Consider the following 15,456-nt stretch of genomic DNA (forward strand, 5'->3'; position numbering starts at 1 on the left):
GTTTCACCCATGTCGCTGTGATGGTCAAGAAAGTTCAGTAGCACCTTTACTTATTCAGGAAGCTAAGGATATTTGGCTTGTGCACAAAGGCTATGACCAATTTTTATAGATACACCTTGGAAAGCATTCTATGTGGATGCATCGCAATGTACTATGGCAACTGCCCTTCCAAAGCCCGCAAGGAACTGCAAGAGACATGAACACAAACCGGCTTTCCATCCATTGACACCATCTATACTTCCCACTGCCTCAAAGACTCCTACCCGGTTATACTCTCTTCCATCCTCTTCTGTCAGGCAGAGATCTGAAAGTTTGAATACATGTCCAAACAATTTCAAGAACGGCTTTTTCCCTGCTGTTATCAGACTTTTGACCCTCACAAGTGTTAATATTGATCTGTCTCACTCAGCACCTTCTCTGTGGTTGTAATACTACTCAGCAATCAGTTCTACTACCCTGATGCACTTTGTACAGTGCGATCTGCCTGTATAGCATGCAAAATAACACTTTTTTTTAACTGTCTCTAGCTACATGTGACAATGAGCCAATTAAAATCCTCTCCAAATATTTTATTGTATTGCTTCTGCAAACACTATACCAACAAAATATAATACTACATATAATTGCACATACTCAGAATTCAACAAAATCTTTTTAATCCACTATATTGCATAGTAGTTACAATTCAATAAATGCAGACATCGGTTCAGTGAAACTGAATATGATGCCATAAATGTTTGCGTCGTTCCCTCCTGTAGGAGTTGCTCAAATGTTAATTACCTGACAAGTGATTAAAATAGCCACTTCAAATATGTTATCTAATTAATTATGTGTATTTTGTTTTGTTACTTTGAAACATTTTTTAACATGTAGGAGGAAAACGAGAAAAAGAACAGTCATCACAAAGACCAGTCAGACAACGAATCCACATCCTCTGATAAGTAAGTTTTTTTTGTCACTGAAGGATACGAAGAATTATGTTTTTAAAAATAGAAAATTCATAATTATCATTTTTATTTTAACAGTGGTAGCAAAAAAAGGAGAGGTCCATTCAAGGCCATAAAATTTGGGACCAACATTGATTTATCAGATGAGAAAAAGTAAGTCTATGCAATTTTCTAGATTAAAATGTTCAACACCTCTGTGTAGTCATTGCAATCGGACATTTGATGATTCATATTAATTGCAAACCGTATTAAAATCATAATGCACAGTATGTGGTTGCAGTGCAAATATTGTGAAATGATGACTAATATGAATGTATCTGTTAATGAAGTGATGGAGAGCCTACTATATACATCATTTGAAGTAGCCTTAAAAGTCAAGGCAATAAATTTGAGACAGAACATATGATTGGAATAAACTGCCTAAAGAAGCATATCTTTTATTTGAAGGGAACTGGTTGCCATAATAAAGACCTTCAGATAAGAATGACACCCGATATGTGTTTGGCTTGTTTTTCTTGCTTCTAATCTGTACATCAACAGTCAAAATTATATTTTGTTCAACATTTTTCACTTTGTAATCATTCTTGAAAAACGGTGTGGATAAAATGCAGTCTTGATTAAAACAAAACTGTTCATCAAAGGGACACTAATACATCTTAAATTCTGTTTTCAATACTTCTCTTAAATCCTGAGCTATTGAAAATGACTTAAGTATTCTTTCTAGCTCGATAGATAAAAAGAAAAATACTTTAATTTTATTGCACTGTTTCCCCGTGTTGTACAATGTGACAAATTAAAAATAACACGTGGTATGAATGAATGAGTACCAGGTGCAACAGTTGTCTCCCATATTGTTTCCAGGAGATGTGAGAAAATGGTAAATTTGTATTATTTGCACGGTATTGTTTCAGCTTTGGGCTTGCATGTCAGTGATTTAGAATTGTGACCAAAAAAAAGTGAAAATTTGATGCGAGGATGGATCTTCCTTTTTCAGGATTTCATGCACATGCAGCCACACTTTTGTGCGTTCTTGATGCATCATATATTCAATGTGTTAAAGTAATTGTAAATGTGGCTCTGTGATAAAATCGATCTAATTAATTTGTAAATGTTTTTTCTATGTTAAACTTCCTTTGCATGTAGCTCTGTCCCAAAGTGCCCTCAGCCCAGTTGTTTATAACAAATGTAGCAGATATATTTACTTAATTGTTGCTAAAGCAGACAGGAATTTGGCAGTGGCATCTGATTCCACTGGGTCTCCAACCTCATTATCTGTGTTCTAAAATGCACTGAAAATGTCAATCTGCATGCCTTGTAGATTCGATCATAAGAGGCAGAACTAGTGTAATGGCATAATAAATTGCTCGCTGTACTCTCTAACTGAATAACCGCTTGTATGATTCAGGGGTAATTCCTAGAATAAATTGTTACAGTCCAGATTGAAACTATTCACCCTTTCATGTCTATACTTGCTATTTGTAGGAGCAATTTGGCTAATCCCACTCATTAACATTCCCTGTATTGCAAACTATTTCTCTTAAGGTGCTAATCCAATTCCCTTTGCAAAACCATGATTGAATCTGTCATTGCCATATTCTCAAGTAATGCATTCCCACTCCTCAGCACACTGTGTTGCATAAGGTTTTTGCTCATTGTCACACCTCATTAGGGTAGTCTGCTAGAAATCAAACCTCACCAGTACTGGAGTTGTCACAAAAATTAGATTTTATAAAAATATGTAAAATTCCTCAATTTATCCATTTCTTTAAGAGCCGGGTTGACAGAAAGCAGGGTTCAGATTTTTGTACTTATGCATTACTGACTTTTTTTTAAAAAAAAATTGTTGCAGGTAAACAATTATGAACCATCAGCATTTAACTCTACTAGTTAAAACTCTAACGTCCTGATCAAACTTACTGTACATACAAACGGATATGCAATTACACACAAAAAAGCATTGCTGTGATGGGTGGAAAGGCAAACTGGGAAGTCAGTGAAATAATTCCTGAGCATAGGATTTGCAGAGATGATCCTTTTGACTTGCAAGGACTTGATCCCTCTTCGTCAGGTACTTCCCGCTTGCTTGCAAGAGTTATAGAGCAACTGGTTCACAACTAGTAAAATCAGTTCGTAATTAAAAGCCACTGCTGCCAGCAACTGGTGAGAGAAAATAAATACATTTGCTTTAGGCTATAGGTTGGGAAACAGACACCACTGCTCCTTCTGGAACCAGTGCTCCATTGAGGAGTTGATGGGTCATGGATAGCGCCTAAGCCTCTGTGGGTTTCAGAAGGCCTGGGGATCAGGAGTGAGCAGTGGACCCCAGGTCACTTTGGATAAATAGAGGGTGTGAGAGTAGAGGCCAAGTCTCCATGGGCTTTGGGAGGACATAGGGGTGTTGGGAGCATATGGTGGAGACTATTAGGTGAATGAAAAGTTTCTGCTTAAGTGAATATGGAGTGCTTGGTTGAAAGCAAATGAGTTATATAAAATAAAATTTATTACAAAGTACTTTAAAAATGTGCATCATATGAGTCTGAAAATATTATTGTATGTGATGTGTAGATTTCAGTAATTAGAGATGTTACTATCTTGCTTTTATGGTTCTTTTGTTTTTGCTGGCATCACTGGCAGTTCGAATTTCTTCCCTGTGAATTCCCCTGCAGAGAACTTGTTGCCTGTCTCTAATTGCAATTGACAGTGTTAGAGCGATAAATGGAGTCACATTGGAAAATTGGTTGCGAAGCACTTTACCTATATATTTATGTATTATCCAGCAAAGTGATGTGATTTATTAATATGGGATCATGCCGTAACTCTGTTGAATGCTGAAGAAGTAGAATCACTTTGATACATAGACATCGATCCACAATCTTGACAGAGAAGATTAATTGATGAGAAACCAATTTTTTTTTCTCCACATGAAGTCTAATACGCTTAAAGGTAAAGTCCTAGGGAGAGTTGTGGAGCAAAGAGACCTCAGAGTGCAGGTTCATAGCTCCTTGAAAATGGATTTGCAGGTCGATAGGATAGTGAAGAAGGTGTTTGGTATATTTTCCTTTATTGGTCAGTGTATTGAGTACAGGTGTTGGGTGGTCATGTTGCGACTGTACAGGACATTGGTTAGGCCACTGTTGGAATACTGCATGCAGTTCTGGTCTCCTTCCGATTGGAAAGATATTGTGAAACTTGAAAGGGTTCAGAAAAGATTTACAAGGATGTTGCCAGGGTTGGAGGACCTGAGCTACAGGGAGAGGCTGAATAGGCTGGGGCTGTTTTCCCTGGAGTACGGAGGCTGAGGGGTGACCTTATAGAGGTTTACAAAATTATGACGGGCATGGATGGGGTAAATAGACAAAGTCTTTTCCCTGGGGTCGGGATTGGGTTGGGATATCTGGTCGGCATGGACGGGTTGGACTGAAGGGTCTGTTTCCATTCTATACATCTCTATGACTCTAATAATTCTCTATTTTAAGTGGTCCAGAAGCAGATTCATTTCCCTACAGATTGTAAATTGTACTATAATTACATTAATCCTTGTCATCAAAATATTTTGCTTTCATCCACACTCAATCCTGTGTTGCTGTCCTCTACTTCTCAACACTTCTGCCAGTGGGAGCAGTTTCTCTCTAAATATTCTGTCCAGATGCTTATGATTTTGGACAACTACATCAAAAATACTCTCAATTTTTTTTCTATTAAGTGATAAACTCTGGCTTCTCCTGTTTGTCCATGTAAGAAAAAATCCTTTCCACTGTAACTGCTCTCGTAAATCTTTTCAATTGCAGAATCAGTGCATGAGTGAAGTGGAACACTAGAAACTGCATTCCCATTTTCAAACTATAAGTTAGTTATTTTTTTCATTTAAATTCTTCAACTAGAACAGTTGCATCCCAGTCTTCTACACAGCAATAGGATTGTAACCATTATCAACATGTGTCTCGCTCCCATATGCATGGACACACAGTATCGTCATGCTAAATTATCAATGGTTTAGCACTGTGGCTTCAAGTTAAATTTAGACAATATATATTTAATTTTATATACTAACATACTGAGATTACAGCAACTTTGATCATGAAGCTGCTATCACTTGCGTTTATTGTCGTTTAATGTTGATTTATTTATAACGCTTCAAGCCTTTCTCTTAAACAAGCTTTAGTGATTGTTTTTGCCTTTTAATAATAAAGATGAGAAGTATTTTCAACATTTAGAATTACCGTGGGCAGATTGCATGTCAGTGTGATTAAAAGAATGCAGTACATTACTGAATTTAGTGCAAAATCTTTTATTCATATTGGAGCCAAATTTACTGATGTTAGGAAGGGAGGCAAATACATTGTGAGGAGGGTACAGAGTCTACAAAAGGTTAAGAGTTGAATGGCAAAAAAATGGAAATGGAGTAAAATTTGAGGAAATGAGGGGTTGCCCACTTTGCATAGAATACAGACAGAAGATTTAAATGAAAAGAATGCATAGTGCTGCAGCACAAAGGAATTTGAATGTCCTAATACATGATTCACAAAAAATGACCTTGCAGGTACCTCAAGTAATTAGGAAGACAAATCTAAATTCATTTTAATCTTTTTGATATATTTTAAGTAATTTACTGAGTGGTTGTCACCTTTTCCTTAGAATACCTTTTCTGGATTTTGTTTGTCCTGAGCTTCCTTTGGCATCCTTGTAACGTTATGCTTAAAATTTGGGGTGCAGTAGTTTGTGTAGTTAAGCAGTTGTATGCCACTTGCTGCTGCCTGTGTGTTAATGCTATGGTATTTCATGGTAGTTGTTGTGGCACTCGAACTTGAGTGTTAATGATTGCAGAAAAGAAATCAAAAAGCTTAATGCAGAGCTTATGAATTTTGAAACAAGTTGTGGCAAGTTTTTCCCTTTTAAGAAAAACCCTGTTAATCTTGCCAATTCTTTACATTGGTTATTAAACTCCGATAAATCTGTACCCCTTAACCAACATCACTGTTTAATAACAGATTAGCTGTCATTGTCGTATTCACAATCGAAGAGACCTTGTTTTGAAATATACTGGATCCATAAAAGGTGCCTTTTACTGCTGTGGCAGAGGATGAGGAAATTGTACTTCATAAATGATTATGCTGGATAATGCAGAATGTGAAAGCTGTATGACAATATTGGATTAGTTGTAAGTAATTGAATCTCAGTTTAGAGTGGTAGTAACTATGCTGTAGTTGGTCTCCGTGTTAAATGCAACCCTCTAACCATTCCCGTCCCTTGCTCCCAACCACTTCACTCCTGTTCTTCTTAGCTGTGATTAAGGATCTAGTGGTGATCCTCAGGTTAGGTTTCAGAACATTACAGTTCCCAGTGATACTGCTGGTAGCTCTTGGGGGTTGTGATTTCTGCTCCTGCTTGATGTATGGAGGGGGGTGATGGGGTGTGCACCTCTGGCCCTTGGGGTACTTGAGGTGATATTTAGCGTCTTCCTGTTCTCCATCTGATGCAGGAGCTTCCCCAGTACTAAATTCTAGCAGGTAAAGCAAAGGTTGACTTCTGATTGTAACGATTTAAGTTAAATATAATTATCACATCACCACATAATTCAGTAATATTGCTTGCTGCCAGAGCTTCAACATGAAACTGTCCAGTGAGGTACATAAGAATCTGTTGATACCCATGCAGTAATATTCATATTACCTTAAACAGATTACGATATAGAAAGGTTTCAAATGCTGTTGAGAAAATGATGGCAAAGAACTGGAATATTAATACAGTTTTAAGCTGTAAGATATCTTAAACTGCTCAGATGATTTGGAAACCAACAGCAATATTCTTGGATGTTGCATAAATATTTACTGCTTGTTTCTCCAGGTGGAAATCGCAGCTCCATGAACTAACAAAATTGCCCGCTTTTGTGCGTGTGGTATCGGCAGGGAACCTGTTGAGCCATGTAGGGCACACCATTCTTGGAATGAACACAGTCCAACTGTACATGAAAGTTCCAGGAAGCAGGACTCCAGGTTAGTGCTATAACATACATAAAATGTAATTACATGGTTGGTAGATGCAGTTCCATGTCATGACGGTATGTGGCTTGGAGAAAAATTGGTGTTCCTATGTGTCTGCTGCACTTGCTTTCTAGATGGTAGAGATTGCAGAGTTGGAAGGTGCTAACTAAATACCCTTGCACAGCAAATTGTTTTATGCTGCAGGTGGAATAGAAAGTATTTTACTTATGACAATTTTAACATTACCTGGCCAAATTAACGACAACACTCAATTGTATAATACTGCTCATCTGTTCAAGGGAATATTATGAACCGTCTTAATTCTGAGGAAAATATAAAAAAGAATTCTGCATTGTAATGAAATTGATTTTTTTTTATTATGGAATTCTACCCTTTTAAATGTTTTTCCAGCCACCACCACCACTTCTCAGCAGTCATTCGCTTCACTCGAAATACACAGGTACCCCCTATTTAAAGCATGTTCTTTTAGGGCATTGTCATTTCTGGTTACTGAACATGCTCAATCTTTTTTAATAAAAAAAACCCATCATTTGTGACTTTGCTGGCCTTGACTCTCTTTTTTAGCAGCTGGGAACCTTTCTAGTTGTCATCTAGGACACTAGTAGGGTTCCTGACTTCCAACATATGACATGTTATGGATTCCACTTGACTAACCTGAGCTGCCAAGTCTTACAATTACTTGGTCTTACTCATGCCAACTCTTGTCCATATTTGAACCAAGGCTTTAATAAGGTAAGGAGCTGAGTGGCCCTTGCGCATCACAAACTAAGTGTCACTGAGCAGCTTATTACTAAATAAGTGGTACTTCATAGCTCTCTCGATGATCCCTTCCATTACTTTAATGATCATCAAGAGTAGATTGATGAGTTGGTTACTAACCAGTTTAGATTTGTCCTGCATTTTGTGCAAAGCACATACCTGGGCAAATTTCCACATTGTTGAGTAGAGGCCAGTGTTAAAACTGTACTGGAACAGTTTGGCTAGGGAATCAGCAAGTTCTAGTGTAGAAGTCTTCAGTATTCTGGCTGGAATATTATCATGGCCTATATCCTTTTTAGTATTCAGTGTTTCAGCTATTTCTTGATATCATATCATATGCAATGAATTGAATTGACTGAAGACTGGCATCTGTGATACAGGGATCATCTGCAGGATTTGGCTGAAGGTTGTTACAAACATTTCAGTCTGGTGTACTTCGTTCTCCATTTTAGAATGGAGATGTTTGTGGAGCCTCGTCCTCCAATGAGTTGTTCAGTTGTCCACCATCATTCATGGCAGGATGTGGCAAGACTGCAGAGCTTCACTTAGATCAGTTGGCTTAGCCCTGTCTATTTTGGATCCTAATTTCTTTTGCAAAAGACATTGCTGAACAGATTTCCTGCAACAATTTGATTTTGTGTAATATTTAAGTTTGTCTTCCACCCTGAAATTCCTAATTTACAAATGTAGACTTGACTGAGAGAGGAGGAAAGACAGTGGAACAGTAATGGCAGGAGACACGCAGAGATTCATCCTGAGGAAAAAGAAGCATGGTACAGGGAGGATGAAGCAACCATGGCTGACTAGAGAAATCAGGGATAGCATAAAGGCAAAAGAGAAGGCATATAATGTGGTGAAGCAGAGGGAAACTAGGGGATTGGGAACGTTACAAAGTCCAACAGCAGGCAACAAAAAAAAGGGAGAAGATTAAATATGGGGGTAAGTTTGCCAGTAATATAAAGGAAGACTCTAAGAGTTTATTTAGATATATAAAGAGCAAAAGAGAAGCAAATGTGGATGTTGGGGCTGGAAAATGATGCTGGAGAGAGTGTGGTGGGGAACAAGAAAATGGCTGAGGAACTGAATAATTACTTTCAGTCGTTATGGTAGAAGATACAATAGTATTCCAAAAATTTAAGAGTGAGGGGACAGAGCTGAGTATGGTGGCCATCGCCAAGGAGAAGGTGCTAGAAAAATTGAATGGCCTGAAGGTGGATTAATCACCTGGACTAGATGGGCTACACCACAGAGTTCAAAGGGAGGTAGCTGAAGAGATAGTGGAGGTGTTTGTGGTGATCTTTCAGGAATCGCTAGAATCACGGAGGGTCTCAGAGGACTGGAAAATCACTAAAGTGACACCCTTATTTAAAAAGGCAAAAGACAGACTGGTTAGCCTAATCTCGATTTGTGGGTAAGATCCTGGAATCCATTGTGAAGTATGAGATTTCTGAATATTTAGAAGTGTCTGGTAAAATAGGGCAAAATCCACATGGTTTCATCAAGGGGAGATCATGCCTGACATATCTGCTAGAATTCTTTGAGAAAGTAGCAAGCAGGTTCGACCAAGGAGAACCAATGGATATTATCTACCTAGACTTCAAAAAGGCCTTTGACAAGATGCTGCACAGGAGGTTACTGAGTAAGATAAGGGCCCATGGTGTTCGAGGCAAGATGCGAGCATGGATAGAAGCTGGTTCTTTGACAGAAAGCAGAGTGGGGATAAGAAGGTTCTTCTCAAGATGGCAGTCGGTGACAAGTGATGTTTTAAAGGGACAGGTAGCATTGACGAGGCGGAGAGACTGCAGAAAGATTTGGACAGATTAGGAGAGTGGCAACACAGTGACAGTTGGACTACAAGATGGGCAAGTGTGAGGTCATGCACTTTGGTAGGAAGAATAGATGCATGGACTATTTTCTAAATGGGGGGAAAAAAATTCAGAAGTCTGAAGTCCAAAGAGACTTAAGAGTTTTAGTCCAGGAATCTCTCAAGGTAAACTTGCAGATTGAATTGATAGTTAGGAAGGCAAATGCAATGATGGCATTTATCTTGACAGGGCTTGAATATAAAAGCAGGAATGTACTTCTGAGACTCTATATGGCTTTGGTAAGACCACATTTTGAGTACTGTGCACAATTTTGGGCCCCATATCTCAGGAAGGATGCACTGGCAATGGAGCGTATTCAGAGGAGGTTCATGAGAATGGTCCCAGCAATGAAAAGCTTAACATAGAGGGACAGTTGAGGACACTGGGTCTCTGCTCGATGGAGTTTAGAAGGATGAAGGGGGATCCAATTGAAACATGCAGAATATTGAATAGCCTGGGCAGAGTATGTGTTTCCATTGGTAGGAGAGACTAGAATCCAAGGGCGCATGACCTTTAGAGTAAAGGGAAGACCTTTTAGAACAGAGGTAAGGAGAAACTTAATCAGCCAGAAAGTGGTGAATCTATGGAATTCATTGCCACAGAAGGCTGTGGAAACCAGGTCATTGCTTGTTTTAAGACTAGATAGATGGGTTCTTGAGTATCATGGGGATCAAAGGTTACGGGGAGAAAGCTGGAGAATGGGGTTGAGAAACTTAAGCCAAAATAGGATGGCAGAGCAGACTCAATGGGCTCAATGGCCTCATAGCTGTTCCTATGTCTTACAATTAAGAATTTTGTTGGTGATCCAAAACCTGAGCCGACCCACTTTTCCATGACTTTGCTGACTGTAGTTCTCCTGTCATTATTGTTTATTGCTGTGGATATGTTAAACCTGGTCACCCTATCATTCTGATGTCTGCTCCCAGAAATTCCCAGGTTAAAGGAACACTTGTAATCAGGTGTGGTGATTTCTTGCAATATTTAATACGTGATCTGTTCTACAAGGGATTCATGTTCTTTATTCATAACATTGACATTTATTAACAGTAACTTTTAAATTTTGTGAAGCAACCTGGGCAAATTATCTATGCAATTTCCATATAATCCTCCTGTTGTCAGCAAGAGATATCTGCAGAGGTCATTTCTTGAACTTGACAAGTTAAATAGTCATTTTATCTCTATTTAAGAAAGGAACTGTTAAAAATGCTCAAAGTATTTTTTTGCATGAGCACTTGGAAAAAGGGACAACCTGAGTAAGAGAGTGATACTAGACATTATGTGCACAAGAAAGCCTCTTGTAGTTTTTTGTTCATAGTTTGTAGGGTACTCATTCAGGGCTCATAGTTTGTAAGGCTATGTGCTTCAGGTTGAACTGAACTGAGAGAAGGAAATCCTAATTTAACAACTGCAGATTCGGGGGATTACTGATTGGAGGAACCAAATCAAAAAACTGACATCACAGGAAAATGTGTTGTTTGGCTCATGCTTTTTGAAAAAAAAGGTTTTTTTTTGGAAGAACGGATTAGCTGATTAACTGCAGGGTTAAGGGAAAGTCCAGGCCAATATATTGGAATATAAACAAGCAAAGTAATTTAAGGGAAGCAAGTTATCAGTGTTCTGAAGCATAATTTTTGTGTAGTAAAGCAAGTGACTCTGGCTCAAAATAAGTCATGGCAGCAAAGCACAGACCTGTGTTACAGTACTCCAATGCTATGTGGCAAATCATGGAAGCTTCAGTTGCCCTTGGTGAACATTAATGCAGAAAGTGTGTCCAGCTGCAGCTACTGGTGAACCGTTCTATGGAGCTGCAGCTGACCTCACTGTGGTGAATGTTGAACAAGTCATGGATAGCATCTTCAGTGAAATGATCATAGGCAGAGTGGAGGAAAGCAGGAAATGCAGGATTATGCTGTGGTCATCCTGCTTACTAACAGATTTTGAATGCTGTTGGGGGAGATAACTGCAGGGGGAAGCAGTGGCAACCAACTTGGCATCTTAGGTGGGTCTGCTGCACAAGGGGAGAAGGATGATGATCAGAGGCTTTTGACCAACATAGAAGCAATGTACTGTAGATATGAGTATAAGCTCCTGCTTTCCAAAACAATACAATAATATCTGGATCCCATGAAATTGCTTTACCTGAACTAAACATTTCATCATTTTTCATGTCTAAATGCATTTTTGCTTTTTTCTCATTGACTATATTTACTCTGTAATAATGGTATATCCCTCCAGATGATATCAAAACTTGTAAAATGATACAGTCCTCCAATTTCACAGGCAGACTCAATTTCTTTAAAGCTGGCAATGAATTATATCCCTGAATTAAAAATGGATTCAGCTTTGTATTCTTTGAACCTGTTTTTACTTTCTTTGTCTAGGGTTTCAAAGTAACAGTTCAGCCTATTTACATCTCACATTATTGAGTACCGCCACAATCTAAGACAGTGCACTTGAATGAATAAGCCACTAAGACAATCATGGGCCAACTTAACTCTTTAGCCACTAGCACAATATTTTGTTGCTGTTTATCTTTATCATATTCACCCACTGAGATATCTATTTCATGAGTTGCTTCAAATACATTACTCCTTGTCTTTGGACAATCTCTGACAGTGATATTTAGAGTCACTAAGATTTCTAGACTGAGTTTATTTGGTCTTACATGTAGCATCTCAAACGTACATTCTTCCATGGTCACATTGTCCATCATCTTCTTAAATTTATCAAATATTGATTACACCTCAGGCTTCCAACACCTCACCATTTTGTAACTGTCCATAAACTGTAATCCCTGCTGTGTAACTGGGTCAGTTGCATCCAGTTCTGAAAATACTTTATTTCTAATTCTAACCATTCCTCGTAATGATATAGCCAAAGCCAGACCTAGGAAAAGCCACCAAGAGTTTACTTTCTGTCAGAGGTAGGAATTGCCTTCTGCTTCCATTATCTTTCCACCTGAAAAGATCAATGCTGATCCTCTGCTATAAAGTTTATCAGTCTGGTATCCATAATGGTGAGTTAGACAGCAAAAGACTTTAAAATTTGCAGAGGTCTCATTGTAGATGTTAGATTATACCAGTTTTCACCTTTCCATTCTTGACCCCTTTCTTGTCCAGAAGCCACCACACCCCACTGAACCCAGCTCTTCATATTTTCTAATCAACCTGTTCAAAAATATTGTTGTACACCCCTGGAGCAGAAGGGACCTTGAGATTATGCTCCCTGGCTCAGAACTAAGGGCCCTCCTAAAGGGAAACCAGTTCAAAGCAACTAGATGTTTTTAATTAACCTGTTTAGATGTTGTGATACATCACTGGAGCAAATGGGAATTGAACCCAACTTCCTGACTCAAAGATAGGGAAAATGCCACTGCACCATAAGAGCCCTTTCAAGAACTCCGCTTTTACAAGAGTCCAGCAAGCATCACCTGCTCTTGATCAATTCTGGAGCTATTCTAGTTGACTCTTAAAAGGACCTGTATTTCTAAAACTGCAACCCCCCCCGGCACTCACTCTTGCCACCTCTCTCCCTTTGACCTTCCCCCTCATCTCCTTTCACTGACCCTTCCTCCCCAATGCTCCCTACCCCTCCCACTCACCTTTGACCCTCCTGCTCACAGGACTTTGAGGGTTCTGGTGAGGGCAACAGTGAGTTTGAGATGAGTAGAAAGGGGTTTTGTTTATAACTATTAGCAAAAAGATTGTTTTAGGCCAGTTACATTCAAGACAGTCAGCATGGAAAACTTATAGATTTGGAACATTAAACAACTCCTATTATCTATTTTCTTATGAAAAATTGCTTTCTCATTTCGTACAGCATTTATTTAGTAACACAGTGCCAAGCAGTAATAGTTGCACATATCCAGCAAGAAGGTAATCAGTAAAGATGGACGACTTGTATAAAATACACTGGCTGAATATTGAGGTCAGGTTGGTGATTTGACATGTTTGACCCATAACAGATAATAATAGAATGTGAACAAAAGGAAAAGTAATATGTTTACTTACTTGAATTCTCACAGTTCTACTCTGTTGAAATGATCTTAGCGTATTTGCACTGAAAACAAAAAATGCTGGAAATCAAAGTGGGTTAGGCAACATCCATGGAAAGAGAGAAAGCTAATGTTTCGAGTCTCGATGACTTCATCAGAGCTGCAGATTGTAAATGCTATGATTTTCAGACCTTGCACTGTAGTGATTTTGACATTTTGTACTCTGCTCATTATTTCATGACCCACAACAGTTTTTGACCTTTTTTACTCCTGTTCATGTCTAGAAAAAGTGCATTATTAAAAAGATTTAATGTTTTCCAAAAGCTCATTTCAGATACATATGAGAAAGATGTCAGTTAAAACACTTCAATTTTTCTGGGGAAATGGTCAGTCATTCAAGCAAGTATATTTTGACATTATTGGAAGCTATTGTAGAAGCTCTTCTATCTCAGGTTAATAGGTTTACCTTGCATCAAGATAACATGTTTGAGAGTGGAGGTGAATTCTGATCCACCCAAGGCCTTAAAACATTTTGAAGAAAAGTTAAGATAAAATTACTAACTTAAATATTGCATCTGAGGAACTGTCCAGTGCATAAAGACCAGCAATACATAAATGTCAAAGATAGTGTAGAACTAGCTTCTGTCAAACTTTTGGAATATTAAGCTTCGAGCAGAGTTACTGAAACAGAATATTTATTTTTTTTACAGTAAGTCATTCCATTTTTTGTATATTACATGTGTACCTGGGTTTAGAGGCTAAGTAAAGATCAACTTTGACTTCCTTCTCACCAATGTGGAATGAGATGGTTAACATAAATGAGATGGGTATCACTGCAAAGCTTCTAAATTTGGAACTTGCTCCCTAACTCCCCCTGCCTCTTTTTTTTTTCCTTTTTCCTTCCTTAAATCCCTCCTTGAAACCGTTTCTCTTCAACCAAACTTTTGATTATTTTCTTTAATGTATCCTTTTTTGTCAGTGTTCTATCCTGTTTGCCAGTTTGCTTAATGACTCTTATTGGGATGATGTTAGAGCCTATTATAAAGGATGTAATAATGGAGTATTGAGAAATGCTTCATATGATCTGGTTATGATTGACAAATTTATTAAAATAATTAGAATATTAGGAGGAAACAAGTAGGATAGATAATGGGTAAGCAGTGAATGTAATATAGTTGAATTTGCACTAGATATTTGGTAAAGTATCACAAATTAGGCTACTTAAGATAAGTGCCCATGGCGTGGATGTAGCATATTAGCATGGGTTAAGGATTGGCTAACAAATAGAAGATAGAGTCGGAATGTTGGGGAAGGGAGAGCATTTTCAGGATGGCAACCTGTAACTAGCGGTATGTGATCTGAATTAGCGCTGGGTTCGTAACTATTTGCTGTATATCTTTGAATGACTTGGATGAACTATACCAAGTTTGTGGGTGATAGAAATATCTGCAGGGGAATATGGGCAGGTTAAGTGAGTGACAAAAATTTTTCAGATGGATATTATGTGGAGAAATAAGATTCTGCACTTTGAGTATTATGTAAATGGACTGAGAAGTGGCAGATGGAGTTTAATTCAGATAAATGCAAGGTGCTGCATTTTGGGAAAGCAAATCTTAGCAGGACTTATAAAATGGTAAGTCCTAGGGAGTGTTGCTGAACAAAGAGACCTTGGAGTGCAGGTTCATAGCTCCTTGAAAGTGGAGTCGCAGGTAGATAGGATAGTGAAAAAGGCGTTTGGTATGCTTTCCTTTATTGGTTAGAGTATTGAGTACAGGAGTTGGGAGGTCATGTTGCGGCTGTACAGGACATTGGTTAGGCCACTGTTGGAATATTGCGTGCAATCCTGGTCTCCTTCCTATCGGAAAGATGTTGTGAAACTTGAAAGGGTT

The 15,456-nt window shown here is 38.4% G+C and overlaps 1 protein-coding gene across 3 annotated transcripts in view; it reads left to right on the forward strand.

Annotated features, from left to right (window-relative positions):
- The window catches only part of kdm6a (lysine (K)-specific demethylase 6A), a 236,360-nt gene that overhangs the window by 191,939 nt on the left and 28,965 nt on the right, over positions 1-15,456 (forward strand). For all 3 annotated transcript variants that reach the window (XM_043700865.1, XM_043700863.1, XM_043700864.1), the window contains 3 exons: positions 874-941; positions 1,026-1,100; positions 6,792-6,940. In XM_043700865.1, coding sequence (XP_043556800.1) covers positions 874-941; positions 1,026-1,100; positions 6,792-6,940 — 292 coding nt within the window. The remainder of the gene's footprint in view (positions 1-873; positions 942-1,025; positions 1,101-6,791; positions 6,941-15,456) is intronic.

The sequence above is a fragment of the Chiloscyllium plagiosum genome, chromosome 12 (genome assembly GCF_004010195.1).
Source record: "Chiloscyllium plagiosum isolate BGI_BamShark_2017 chromosome 12, ASM401019v2, whole genome shotgun sequence".
Taxonomy (NCBI): domain Eukaryota; kingdom Metazoa; phylum Chordata; class Chondrichthyes; order Orectolobiformes; family Hemiscylliidae; genus Chiloscyllium; species Chiloscyllium plagiosum.